At 61.4% G+C, this 13666-nt stretch overlaps 2 protein-coding genes across 2 annotated transcripts; one reads left to right on the top strand and one right to left on the bottom strand.

Annotated features, from left to right (window-relative positions):
• Positions 1–5165: 5165 nt before the first annotated feature.
• LOC137675544 (small nuclear ribonucleoprotein Sm D2) lies at positions 5166–7661 on the top strand. The gene is made up of 3 exons (XM_068421670.1): positions 5166–5250; positions 5893–6072; positions 7116–7661. Coding segments are annotated over exons 1-3 (357 nt in total). The 5' UTR covers positions 5166–5248; the 3' UTR covers positions 7291–7661.
• A 1396-nt stretch (positions 7662–9057) lies between these two features.
• On the bottom strand, positions 9058–12379 carry LOC137675528 (ciliary microtubule associated protein 1A-like). The gene is made up of 6 exons (XM_068421656.1): positions 12274–12379; positions 11287–11490; positions 10963–11064; positions 10496–10617; positions 9914–10051; positions 9058–9141 (listed from the first exon to the last, which is right to left on the bottom strand). Exons 1-6 carry the CDS (start codon positions 12377–12379, stop codon positions 9058–9060), a joined length of 756 nt encoding a protein of 251 aa, XP_068277757.1.
• Positions 12380–13666: the final 1287 nt, after the last annotated feature.

Genomic DNA, 13666 nt, shown 5'->3' with positions numbered 1-13666 from the left:
GACAAGCCCACCCCCTGCGAGCCACTGGGAGCGCGCTGGGAGTCCGGGGGGCAGAGCCCTGAGACTGCTGCACGCCGGCAGGACCCAGGTATCTGGGAAATCCCCGCCACAGACCTTTCTGCGGGACCCGGGTGCCCGAGGAATCCCGCCCCAGACACCCTACAGCCCACCCACGGCACCGCGGAACCGCTCCCTGCCCCGGACACGCTCCTGGGAAGCCAGGCGTCCGGGCAGCCCCTCCCCCAGGGGCACCCGGCGCCCGGGAAGTGGGCTGGGAAGGTGGGGAGCACCCAGCGATGGGGGGGCAGCACCCACAGCCGGGGGGTCCCGGGGGTTCCCCGGCCGTGACCCCCCCAAACCTGCGGCCTCTCCCCCGACAGCCCCGGCTCCTCCATGGCGGCGGGCGCGGGGGGTGATGGGACCGGATAGGGCGGGGCGAGGGCCGGAAGCCACGCCCACATCCGCCGCGGGGTGTCACGGGAGATGCAGGCCCGGCCCCGCCGCGGGGCATGATGGGAGTTGAAGGCTCGGCCGCGCCGCGAGGCATGATGGGAGGTGCAGGCGCTGGGGCGCCGCTGCCGGGGCCAGAGCTCCCAGTACAGCCCCAGTGCTCCCAGTACAGTCCCAGTGCTCCCAGTATGGCTCCTTGGCTCCCCCCAGTGCCCCCAGTATCACTGCCTGACTGCCCCCAGTGCTCTCATTGCACCCCCAGTGCTCCCAGTGCTGTTCCCTTGTTTCCCTCAGAGCTACCAGTGCCCCCCAGTGCTGTTCCCTTGTTTCCCCCAGTACTCCCACTGCTCCCAGTGCACCTCAGTGCTCCCAGTGCTGCTTCCTTCTTTCCCCCAGTGCTCCCAGTACAGCCCCAGTGCTCCCAGTGCTGTTCCCTTGTTTCCCCCAGTGCTCCCAGGTCAGCCCCAGTGCTCCCAGTGCTGGCGATTGGTACTGGCACGGATCGTGTAGATGCTGGGGTTTGCGTAGATGCAGTGGCTGTCGTAGGAGTGCCGAGACTCACTAGGGTCATAGTAGCTGCAGTGGCCATCTTGGGTGGTGTAATCTGAGTATCTGCAGTGGCCGTAAAATTGAAAATGTTGTTATTAACAAAATCAGCTAAAGGACGCCTGAAGTACGCAGACAAAGTCGCTGCTACCGATTCACGATTAAAGCTGCCCATCGCTGCGTTATAGAGATAAGAGATCGGAATAGTAACGGCCCAGTTTCCCACAACATAAACATGTATCAAACCCCATACCAAAACGAAACGTTTCAAGCAGCTCCCACTGTTAAATCATATGTAAACATTCATACGAAGCAAGCAATAATACGCTGCATACGGCAGGGAAGGCAGCATTGCCATACTCAACTGTGGAAGAAACTCTTTATAGAGACGAGATAACACAGTGCTCAAAAGCGACATTACCACGTTAGCTCTCTGTTTGAATTTCCAGCCCCTCGTGAATCTCAAAGGAAGAACTCTGGTACTCCCTCGGCTGAGCTCTCCGGGTCTGCTCCCGCCGGAGCTGGGATTCGACTTGTCAGAGCAACCTGTCAGAGCTTCTCTCGAGCCCCACGTTGGGCACCAATAAATCTGTCACGGTTTAAAGCTGGGCCGGCTGTTAAACCTGTGGCAGACGTTCTCTGTTAACCCTCCCCCCCCACCCGCTCCTTCAGAAGGGAAAGGGAAAAGGGAGAGAGACTTGCGGGTGGGAAAGTTAAAACAGTTTTAATAAACTATAATAATGAAAAAAAAAAGAGTACAATAATAATATTGGAATAATCAAATACATACAAATATATACAAAACCAAGATCGAGCTCCCCCGATGTCGGCCACGTCACCACCAGCACTGCAGGGCAGGCTCCGGGAAGGCCCAGGCTGGGCCCAGCAACGGACGGGAACTGGGTTCAGGGATGCATGGATCGGGATCGGGGGCAGCAGGAAAACAGACAGAGTCCTCTTGGGACGCCGGCCATAGCAGAAGGGGGCGAGAAGGGAGAAGAAAGGGACGAAGGCTCAAGCCGCCCGAAGGCTCAGGCCACAGAAGCCCCAAGCAGGCAGAAGCCCCCAAAACCAGAACACCGAGACCCCCGTGATCCCCCCGCTTTATCCTGAGAATGACGTGTGTGGGATGGAATCCCTTCGTTGGTCAATTTTGGGTCACCTGCCCTGTCCGCTCCTCCCTGCAGGTGCGACCCCCCTGCGGCTCTTCACTCGTAAGCAGGGAGGAATTTAGCAGTGACCTTGGTTTCTCTAACAATAAGGACAGCAAGGGCCTTTCTGCGAAACATCCCTACCGGTGCCTCAGTGATAACTACAAACTTGGAGCGTTGTCAGTCCTGGAAGCAGAGACTGTCTGCAAAACATGCAGTGAGTTTCAGACAGTGCAGTTACGTAGAAGAGACTTGGCTGAAAGGAAAAGTCACTGCAAGGACAATTGGCCTGGTTTAGGGCAGACCAGGACACCCCCACCCCAGGCCCTGCCACCGGGACTGGCGCTCGCTCCTGGGGGAACTGGACCAGATCGTACCGTGGCCCCTCGGCAAGGGGGGGCCCCACACCCAGGTATGGGGGGGGGCACCCTGAATTTGGGGGGGGGTCAGGGGGGGCTGGGGGGTTTGGGGTGCTGGGGGGGTGAAGGCAGGGTGCTGCTGGGGGGGAGACTGGGGGGGCTTCTGGGTGCTGGGGGGATCTAGGGGGGGGCCTGGGGGGGTGTGCACCCCCACACCCTCCCGGACCCCTCTTCAGACGCAGGTGCTGAGCAATGTCCTGGGCTACAGCCTGCACCTCCAGAGGGTCCTGAGCATCGGGGGGGGGGGGTGTCAGGTAAGGGGGACACCCCCCCGCAATCCCGGACACAGCCCCACTCCCTGACCCCCTCCACCCGATTTTTGAGACCCCCCAGGACCCGTCCCCCCCCCATTTCCCCCTCCCCCCCCTTCAAGTCCCCCCTCAAGCCCTTCTCCCCACCCAGGGGACCCCCCCCTAAACTGGAGACCCCCCCCCCAAATTGGGGACGGCCCCCCCTAAACTGGGACCCCCTCCAAACTGGGGACCCCCCCCTAAATTGAGGACCCCCCGCAGTGACCCCCCTCATCCCCACAGGCTCCCCCGATGACGGTGACACCGCAGAGCAGGACTGAGCTCTGGGGCCACACAGGGGGAGGTGACGTTGGGGCGGGGGGGGCAAGGGCAAGTTTGCGGGGGAGGTGCACCCAAGGTGCTGACCCGCCCATCTCCCCCAGGCAGCGGCTGGTGCATTATGAGGAGGAGGAGGAGGAGGAGGAGCTGGGGGAGGCCCAGAGCCCCTGGCTGTGCCCTACTGGGACACACTGGGAGGCACTGGACTGGGCTGAGGGGCTCCCTGTGTCCCCCAGCTCCCCGCCCTGGAGCGGGTTGTTGGTGGAGACCCCACAGGTGGGGACCGGCGCCTCCCCCCGGTGTCACCCCCCCCACCCCAAGTGTCACACCCCCGCTTGGTGTCACCATCCCCTCAGTGTCACACACACCCCTCTTGGTGTCACCCCCCATCGGTGTCAACCCCCCTTGGTGTCACCAGCCTCCCAAGTGTCACTCCCCCTCAGTGTCACCCCCTCCGGTGTCACCCCGCTACTCCTGGGTCACAACCCCCTCAGTGTCACACTCCCCCCCAGCTGTCACCCTCCCCTTGGTGTCACCCCCAGTGTCACCCCCACCGCGGTGACACCTACCCCCGCCCTTGGTGTCACCCCCACCCCTTGGTGTCACCCCCACTTTAGTGCCGGGGACATGGGGGGGATATGGGGACATCGGGGACATGGGGGGACAGGGAGGGGGACATGGGGACAGGGGACATGGGGGGACGGGGGGGCATAGGGATGGGGAGACATGGAGACATGTGGGGGGACATGGGGACACTGGAGGGGACATGGGGGATGAGGGGAACATGGGGGGGACAGGGGCACATGGGGACACCAGGGGGCACATGGGGACACAAGGACATGGGGACATGAGGGGGACATGGGGACAACGCACCCTCCCCAGGGGAATGGGGACAGCAGCAGGGGCACACGAGCCCTGGGGGGGGGGGGGGTCCCGGGGAGGTGACAGTGTGGTGACAGTGATGTGACAGCACCCACCCCAAGTGTCCCCAATGAGGCCACCAGCATCACCAGAGCCTTTATTGGGGGGGGGTCGGGGTCTGGGGAGGTAATTAGGGGCTGAGGGGCCACAAAGGGGCCAGGGGGGCAATTAGGGGGTGGAGGGGGCAATTAGGGGGTCGGGGGATAATTAGGGGCTGGGGTGGTAACTAGGGACTGGGGGGGTAATTAGGAGCTGGGGGGGCACAAAGGGGCTGGGGGGGTCACAAAGGGGCCAGGGGGGCAATTAGGGGCTGGGGTGGTAATTAGGGGCTGGGGGGGTAATTAGGGGCTGGCGCAGCACAAAGGGGCTGGGGGGGCACAAAGGGGCCGGGGAGGCAATTAGGGGCTGTGGGGGTAATTAGGGGCTGTGGGGGTAATTAGGGGTGTTGTGGGGGGGTCTGTCCCCCGCCCCAGCAGCATCACGAGGCTCTTGGCAAAGGGCTTTATTGAGGCACGACCCCCCCCCCCCCGCGACATCCCCTCCCCCTCCCCCCAAAAACCCCCAAATAAATATACAATAAAAAGCCAAAAAAAGGGGCATTTGGGGGGTGCGGGAGGATCCCCGGGGGTGGGGGAGGGGCCCGGACTATCACACAGTGATAAGGCGACGGTGACACCCCCGGGGGGAGGGGCAATTGGGGGGGGGAAGGGGCATCAGCGCTGTACAAATATACGGGGGGGGGGGGGGGGGGGAGTGCTGGGGGAGCTCCCCCGGGGGGGCTTCAGGCTGGAATTGCCCCGAGGGGGTAAAAAGCCGCCCCCGGGGGGGGGGGGAAAGAGCCCTGATCTGCCCTCAGGGAGGGGGGGTCTATAGGGTCCGTAATTGCCCCTGGGGGGGAGATAAGGCCCAGAATTGCCCCCTGTTGGTGCAGTGCCCCCCCGGGGTATTTGGATCCTCCCCCCCGGGGTATTTGGATCCTCCCCCCAGCCGTTTCCCACCGCCGAGGCCGGGCCTCGGCCACGCCCCTTTCGATCGCCCCGCCCCTTCCGGCTGCGGCCCCATCTCCGCCCCCGCCCCCCTCTGCGCATGCGTCCTGGCCGCGGCGGCGCGGTAACCCGGAAGTGGAGCTGCGGCAGCGCCGTGACCCGGAAGTGGGACGTGAGGGGAGACGCGGGAGAGGAGCGGAGCCGCCATGTGAGTGGGGGCCGGGGCCGGGGCCGGGGGGGATCCAGGGTCGGGGGTGGGGGGGGGGGTCCGGGCTGCCTCCCTGTCCCGTTCCCGCTTCCCCCGGGCCCGGGCCCGGGCCCGCCCCACTTGGAGGCTCCCGTGCCCCCCCCGTTGGCTCCGGTGTCCCCTGAGGCCCCGGTTCCCCGTCGCCGTGTCCCCTGCCGCCCCCTGGTCCCCATCCCGATGTCCCCTGTGACTCGCAGTTCCCGGTGTCCCTTGCCACCCCCGCTGTCCCCTGCCGCCTCCAGTTCCCTGTCCCTGGTGTCTCCTGCCACCCCCTGTTCCCCATCCCGTTGTCCCCAGGCGCCCCCGGTGTCCCCTGTCACCGCTAGTTCCCTGTTCCTGGTGTCCCCTCCCACTTCCGATGACCCGTGCCACCCCCTATTTCCAATCCTGATGTCGCCTGCCACCCCCAGTACCTTGTCCCCAAGGTCCCCAGCCACCCCCGCTGTCCCCTGCCACCCTCAGCTCCCCATTACCCCCCTGCCCAGCCCCTCTATCCCCCCTCGGCTCCATCCCTCTCTAAACCCTCCCCTTTCCCGTCTCCCCACGCCGTCCCCACCTTGTCCCCTCGCTGTCCCCTCACTGTCCCCTCTCGTCCCCCCCCAGGAGCCTCCTGAACAAGCCCAAGAGCGAGATGACGCCGGAGGAGCTGCAGAAGCGGGAGGAGGAGGAGTTCAACACGGGGCCGCTCTCCGTGCTCACGCAGTCCGTCAAGAACAACACCCAGGTCCTCATCAACTGCCGCAACAACAAGAAGCTCCTGGGACGCGTCAAGGCCTTCGACAGGTGCATGGCGGTGTCCCCAAATGTCCCCAAAGTGTCCCTGAGGGGTCCTGCGGGGTCTTTGGTGTCTTGTGGGGTTATTTCGGTGGCACCTGGGGTGACCCAGGGGCTCCCTGGGCCTGCTCTCCATTATCCTCAGGGTTTGTGATATCCCCCAGTCTCCCTCCACAGTCCCCAATGTCCCCCTGGGTCACTCCAGTGTCCCTCCATGGTCCCCAGTATCCCCCTGGGTCATGCCAGCTTTCCCCCACAGTCCCAAATATCCTCCTGGGTCACCTCAGGGTCTTTCCTCAGGTCCCCAGTGTCCCCCTGGGTCACCCCAGAGTCCCCCCATGGTCCTCAGCGCCCTCCTGGGTTCCCCCACAGTCCCCAGTGTCCCCCTAGGTCACCCCAGTGTCCCCCCACGGTCTCCAATGTCCCCCAGTGTTCCCCCATGGTCCCCAGTGTCCCCCTGAGTCACTCCAGTGTCCCTCCACAGTCCCCGATGTCCCCCAGGGTGACCCCACGGTCTCTAGAGTCCCCCAGAGTCACCCTACGGTCCCCAGTGTTCCCCTGGGTCACCCCAGGCTCCCCAAAATGCTCTCTGGGACCTCCAGGGTGTCCAGTATCCTCCTGAGTCACCCCCAAAGTGGGCGTCCTCTGGCGTCCCCCTGGGTCACCCCATGCTCCCCAACGTCCCTATCAGTCACCCCAAAGACCCCCCCAAGGTTCCCAGTGTCCTGCGGGGTCCCCCAAAGTCCCCCTGGGGTCCCCAGTCTCCTGCGCTGCTGTGACCCAGTGTCCCCCTGATCCCACATGTTCCCTCCCAGCCTCCCCACTGCCCCTGGGGTCCCCAAACTCCCCAGGGGTCCTGCTGGGTCCCTTTAGGGGTGCCCCCACGTCCCTCCAGTGCTATTGGGGTCCCCACAATCCTACTGGGATCCCCCTCAGGGCCCCCCCCAAACCCCTCCTCCACCTCCTCCCTCTGTCCCCAATCCTTCAGGGGAGGCTCAACCCCCCCCTCCTACTTCTGGGGGCCCCCCCAAATATTCCCGTGTCCCCCCCAGGCACTGTAACATGGTGCTGGAGAACGTGAAGGAGATGTGGACGGAGGTGCCCAAGAGCGGGAAAGGGAAGAAAAAGTCCAAACCCGTCAACAAAGATCGCTACGTCTCCAAGATGTTCCTGCGCGGCGACTCCGTCATCGTCGTCCTCCGGAACCCCCTCATCGCCGGGAAGTAGGGACCCCCCAGCATCCCCTGAGAGCCCCCTCAGGGGGACAGACCGAGTCCCCCAGGGTCCGTTGGCGTCACCCCGAGTCTCCTTGTGCCATCCTGGGGCTGGGACCCCGACACCCAGGACCCCCCTCAGGACCCCCTGGGACCACCCCGACCCCCCCCCACACTCAGGGTCTCCGCCGAGAACTGTCGGCGTCCTTGGCTTGCCCCCGCCCCCCTTTGTGTACCCCCCACGAGGACGCTTGGGGGGGTATTTTGGGGAGGGGGAGGTGGCTGAGCCCTCCCAGGGGGGCAGAATTAGGGGGTGTCATGTGTATCCCCCCCCCCAGATACTGTGCTAACCCCCCCCAGGGTAATAAAGCTGGTTTGTCACTACCTGGTGTCACACTTTGTGCCCCCCCCACCCCCGGGGCTGATCTGCCCCCCACCGGGGTCGATTCTCCCCCACTCTGGGCTGTTCTACCCCCCACGGGGGTTCATCAACTTCCCCCCTGGGGTCAATTCCTGCTCCCCCGCGGCTGATTTGCCCCCCCGGGCCCATCTTCCCCCTCCCCTGGGGTCGATTCCCACCCCCCCAGGCCCATCTACCCCCTTCTGGGGTCAATTCCCACCCGCCCCCTGTTACCGGGAAATACTCCCCAAGAAAACTCTGTGACCCCAGTGACAGTTCAGAAGCCGACACTGGTTTGTTGCAGCTGGTGCGGGGGGGATCTCTCCTCCTGGCGCGCACTCCCGGGGACAAAAGCACACTCCTGTGTACGGTGTAGAAAAATGACTGTTCCTACGATTCCGAGCAGAGCCCCCCATTCCAAGAACCCTTATGCACATGCTAATAGAGTCTGTCATCGTCTGCCCACGCGTACTGAATTGGGGAAGGGGTCTTGGGTGGGCTCTGGGGGGCTCTAGTGGCCGTAACCCCCCCCAGTTACCCTGTCTGCTGTGTGACCCCGCTGCTGCGCCAGCGCGGTCGAGGCCTTTCTGCTGACGCACGCGGGTGGCTCCGAGGAGAAGATCCTGTGCTGGTTCCGACAGGATTTCTCTCTTCTCCTGGCGCCAGAGCTGTGAGTCGAGTCGTTTAAGACACTGCAAAGATGTTGTTCACAGTCTTGCTTATCTCTGGCCCCTCTTTGTAATTAGTGAGGAATTTATCAGAGCCCTTGGATTCTCTAAGACGAAGCGCAAGCGCGACTCGGTGATGGCTCCAGCTCCGGCTGTTCTCAGGCCCAGCAGCAGGCCCTGTCTGCAGCCCGCGCCGGGAGCCTCAGACCGAGCCCTTGTCAGAGCTGAGAGGAAAATTGCTGGAAGGGAACTTGGGTCTGTCTGCAGGTGACACAGAGCGGGCCTTGAGGGCGAGGCGTCCTTTTACTGAACCGGCTGGTATAATCCCCAGTGCTCCTCCCTTGTTTCCGCCAGTGCTCCCAGTATGGCTCCTTAGCTCCCCCCAGTACTCCCAGTATCACAGCCTGACTGCTCCCAGTGGCCCTGCAGTGCTCGCAGTGCTGCTCCCCTGTCTCCCCCAGTGCTCCCAGTGCTCCCAGTACAGCCCCAGTGCTCCCAGTGCTGCTCCCTTGTTTCCTCCAGTACTCCCAGTACAGCCCCAGTGCTTCTTCCCTGTCTCCTCCAGTGCCCCCCAGTGCTCCCAGCGCCGCTCCCTGCCTCCCCCCAGTATGAGTGGCTGAGAGCCGCTCGCCCTCGCTCCCGCACATCCCCTCTCCCCGCACATGAAGGTGAACAGACAAGACCTTTGGGGCAGGTTGGTTTATCAGACTCGTCACGCAGTTATTAAATTAGTTGTGTAGACGGAATGTCGGAGTCCAAACGTGGGAGCAGGTGCCTGGGGCCTGATCAGCGTCACCTGGAAGGGGAGGAGGAACAAAGGTGACCGTGGGGCCTTGTTCTCAAGGAGACTTGTCTCCAGTGAGGCCGTCGGGCCTGACAAGCTGATGAACGGGCATTTGCCCTTTGTGGCGCGTTGCTGTGTGCACGGCCGGGCGCTTGGAGCTCACCCCCCTGTGCCAGGGGCACGCTTGTTGGGAACCGCCTGTGTCATCAGGACATTTCCGACGGTCTGCTGCTGTTAGCGACGGGCATTTCTCCGCTTTGTGGGGAGGAACGTAAAGGCAAGAGAAAAGGAGTTTAGGGCCAGGTAAAATACGTCCCTCAAGTGTTTTGCGAAGGCCACTCAGAGCAAAGATCTTGTGTTTGATGTAAATGCAGTGACAGGCCCACTCCGTGTGGCAGGGCAAGGGCACGGCCGCAGCCGAGCTGGCACTGGAACTTGCTCCAAGTCCAGAGGCCTTCTAGCTCCAGCCAGACTTTGCTAGACCCCTGCCCACCCAGCTGATCCCCAGAGCGTGAGCAAGGTCCGCTCTTGGGTCTGCTCATCCCTCCTATGTCCTCCTCGAGAGCTTGTGATGTGTGAGCGCCTGTCAGCACTGACTGGCTGAGCCAGGGGAGAGGCAAAGCTGTGTTCTTTGGCCTCCCGCTGCTCGTCTTTGGGCCAAGGCAAGGGAGCAGGCCTGCTGTCCTGCCGTTTGTCACCCCAGTAAGGCGGTCTGGAGTTCTCAGAAGCCCCGTCGGAAGGGGGAGATGCTGAAGGGCCGGGTGAGGCGCGCAGGCTGCCTTACCTTTCCCACGGAGTAGTCTGCCGGCCCCGGCTTCACACTGTCGCCTCTGATTCTACTTTTGGTTCCCATCGTGTACTCGGGAGCCCTTTTCTTGTAGACTTCCAGTTCCACCCTGGGGAATGCAGCAGGCCCTGGCGTCTGTAAGAGAGGCAGGGAGGTGGTCGGGTACAAAAGGCAAGTGTTGATTCTCGCCGGGTGCCCACGTGGGCTGCGCTAGTTGAGCTGAGTGGCCAGAGAAGGGCTGTAAGAGGCACGGAGCGACTGGAACAAGGGCACCTCCTGTTCCCCTGCAGAGAGGCAGGTTGCCCGTTGCAGGAGGGAGATTCCCATTAGTGCCGACGAGCTTTGCCCCACCAAAACTGTTAGAGTTGGAAAGCGAGGGACTGCGGGTGTCAGCAGAGCCTCCCCTCTCCCACAGTTAACAGCAGGAGAGCCAGGGGGCCCGTGGCTTCCCGGGGTTTGCTGCTGGTGCAGGGAAGTGTGCCTTCAGAGAGGCTGCAGCAGGCGCTGGAGCCCTTCTGCCCTGAGGAGAGCAGCTCAGCTTCCGCTGCTGACGCGAGGGAGCAGAGACGCGTAGCTCACCTTGGAGAGGTCTTCAGCAAAGCCATTGTGCTTACTCTTCCACTTCATGGAGTAGCACGGGCTGGCGTGGGTGTAGGCTGTGTTGGGCCCCACCACCTTAGGCACCGTGTACACATTAGGACCTGGAAGGGGAACGGGAAGAGAGCGCGCCTGAGTCCTGCGGGGAGAGGAGCAGCGCCAGCGGGGGAGAGAAGCAGCCAGCCAAGCCTGCTGTGAGGAGCAGGACGGGTGTCTTGCCCCTCCTCCCAGTGCCTCCGTATTCTGTTGCACGCAGTGTGTGTCAGCAGCTCCAAGCCTGAGCTGTTGGTCCTTCTTCTGTGGCATGAGGGAAGTTGGTGCTCTGGGACATCAAGCAAGCGTGTCCTGCTGTGTAGCTTTTCCCTAGGCCTGCTGAAACAGCTGTCCAGCAGATTCTCCCTGCAGGACACGCAGGCTGCAAGTGTGTGCATTTCCCCAAGTTCCTTTACCTGGAGTTTGGTTGGCTGCGACGGCCTTGTGCCGGAAGCCCATGGACGGCGACGGCGAGCATTTGTAGACGTGTTTGCTGGCCTTGTCGGTGGAGTAGTCGCCTAGGGCAGAGGAGAAGCAGAGAAAAGCAGTGAAGCTGGGCTCTTTTGCTCAAGCCAAAGAGGAAAGGTGAGGAGGAGGTGCTCAGCCTTGTTCACTTTCTGTCTGTAAGCCTCTGAAGCCCATTCATGGCGTGAGCTGATGGTTTTGTACCCCAGTAGCTCAGGGCAAAAGTAAGGTGTGCTTGTCCTGCCTGGAAGAAGTGCTGGAGAAATGGTACTCACTTGGTCCAGGGGTGATCTTGGTCATCTTTACATTGGGACGTCCACAGATGTACTGTGCTGGTGCCTCGTACTTCCCGGTCCTGGTGATGGAGGGCTGGACGTAGTACCGAGGACCCGGAGAGCAGTTTTCTGCCATGGGGTGTTTGTCCCCTCGAAATATGCACACCGGGGCTTTGGTTTTGATGGGACTGTGAGCCAGGTAACCTAGGAAGAAAAGCTGTGAAAGGACACGTGTCTGCAAGTGCATATTTACAGCTAGTTTCTAAGTGGAGCAGTTGCAGTTGCCCGCCTCAGGAAATTCCCTTCCTGGGTGACTTTTTCCTCCCAGAATGTCACCTGCGGGCCAACACGATGGTACAATGACTTCCAGCGAGAACCATGCAGGCCCTGTGCAATTAATCAGAATATCACCAAAATACTGCTGTTACCAAGTATTAAAGCCCAGAAGAGGTGCTAACTTAAAGCAAATGCAAAGATCGCCTCTGTGATGTTTTGCTTTCCCAGAGCCATGATGGGAAAGAAATTGAAACTTTACTGCTATTACCGAGGAGGAGGAGAAGAAAGTGAAGGAGGAAGAAGCAGAGAGGATGAAAAAGGAGAATATGAAAAGGAAGAGAGGATGAAAAAGGAGAATATGAAAAGGAAGAGAAGATGAAGCAGAAGAGGAGAAGATCAAAGAGAAGATGAAGGAGGAGGAGAAGGAGAAAAGGGTGAGGTGGGAGCAACAAGGTCGTAGCAAAGATACAGAACAAGCTTCCTCCCGTGCACTCAGGGCTGCAGGCGCCGCTGAGGCCCCCTCTGTGCTCAGCAGAGTCAGGCAGCTCTTGCCGGGGCTTTCCTATGAGCAGCCTGAGCCTTCCTCTGGCAGGCCTGTGCCCTTGCTGCAGCTGAGGGCACGGAGGCTTGGAGCAAAGGGGAGGGGAGCGGTGGCTGCTGGTCCCCTGCAGGCGCTGGATGTGGCGCACCCCCATGCGATGGTGGGTTTACCTGTTGTCCCGGGGATTGAGTACTTGGGTCCCGGGCTGGTGAACTGGGCTGCGATGGGGCCACGTGGGCGATGAGGTCTCCAGGTGCCCACCCAGGCTCCGTCCATGTCGCAGGTGGTGACAAAGCCGTCGGCAGGAGCACTAGACTTGCCGAGGGGCTTCCCTGACAGAGGTGCAGTGTGAGACCTCCCCGCGAGGAGCGGCAACGCTTCCCCTTTCTCAGCCTTGGCCATCGCTCTGGCTGCGGATGAGCTTGTCGGCTGCTGCAGCTCTCGGTCGCAGAGCGCGGCGAGGGTGAGGGCAGGCAGCGATCGGGCAGGAGAGGTTGTGTCACTGCCAGGTGGCCTTGGGGAGAGGCCTTGGCTCGTCATGGACACGCACTGTGACATCACACAGGCTCCTGGTGCCCGTCGTAGGAATAAGAATTGGGAGCAGGCACAGAAGGGTTTCTGTACTGAGCCTGGTTGGGATGCAAGTCATTTTTCATCACAGCCTGCACGCTGCTGTCTTGAGTGCTGACAATCCCCCGATGTTCAGCTATTGCTGAGCAGTGCTTGCACAGCACCAAGGTCTTCTCTGTTTCTCACTCTGCTGTCCCAGCGAGCTGGCTGGGGGTGGGCAGGAGGTTGGGAGGGGACACAGCCAGGACACCTGCCCCGAGCTGACCAAAGGGGTACCATGGTCCATACCATGCAGCGTCGTGCTCAGCAAGAAAAACGGTGCTGGGGGAGTCTTTCCAAGGCAGCCATTGCCCGAGATACCTGGGCATCAGTCTGCTGGCGAGAGGTGGTCAGTGGTTGCTCTCGCGTCATTTGTTTTCCTTTTTTTTGCCCCTGCACTTGTTAAACTGTCTTTATCTCAACCCTCACGTTTTTCTTGCTTTTGCCCTCCCAGTTCTCTCCCCCATCCCGCTGCGCAGAGGAAAGGAGTGAGTGAGCAGCTGCTGGGGGCTTAGCTGCTGGCCAGGGTCAACCCTCCAGTTTCCGACCTTGTTTAACAAACCATACAAAGCTGGCCTTGCTCCAGGTGCAAATAAATGCTGTGCAGCACTTGTAACTGCCAGTTGCTGTGCCTGCAGTGGCCAGCAATGGGAGATCCCCTGACCTGAGCTGGACAGTTGAAAACGTCCAATTCTCACCTTGTGCTTTGTATGTTTTGATGCTTTTCCAAGAGGTCTCTGCCGTCATCTTAATGTTAGGGGGGAGTGAGAGACCAAAGCTCATTTCACTTGCTCTGCCTTCTCCATTCGAGGGACTCCAGTGTCTGCAACACTCTTCTTGATTTTTACTGTTACTTTATAGTAATTAGTTACCCAGCAGGGAGAGAAAGAAGAAAATAAAGATATTCAGTGAGTAGTTCTTTCTGCCAGCAGCTGGGTATCAGCAGGTGTCAAC

The sequence above is a fragment of the Nyctibius grandis genome, chromosome 34 (assembly GCF_013368605.1).
Source record: "Nyctibius grandis isolate bNycGra1 chromosome 34, bNycGra1.pri, whole genome shotgun sequence".
NCBI classification, from domain to species: domain Eukaryota; kingdom Metazoa; phylum Chordata; class Aves; order Nyctibiiformes; family Nyctibiidae; genus Nyctibius; species Nyctibius grandis.
The sequence above is the reverse complement of the archived record's forward strand: the minus strand, read 5'-3'. Positions and strand labels throughout refer to the sequence as shown.

Coding starts and splice junctions, on each gene's coding strand:
- LOC137675544 (XM_068421670.1), top strand. Junction 6,073..7,115: donor CGCGTCAAGGCCTTCGACAG/GTGCATGGCGGT, acceptor TGTCCCCCCCAG/GCACTGTAACATGGTGCTGG.
- LOC137675528 (XM_068421656.1), bottom strand. CDS start 12,379: ATGGACGGAGCCTGGGTGGGCACCTGGAGACCTCATCGCCCACGTGGC. Junction 11,065..11,286: donor CAAGATCACCCCTGGACCAA/GTGAGTACCATT, acceptor CCTCTGCCCTAG/GCGACTACTCCACCGACAAG. Junction 10,052..10,495: donor TTGCTGAAGACCTCTCCAAG/GTGAGCTACGCG, acceptor CCTCTCTTACAG/ACGCCAGGGCCTGCTGCATT.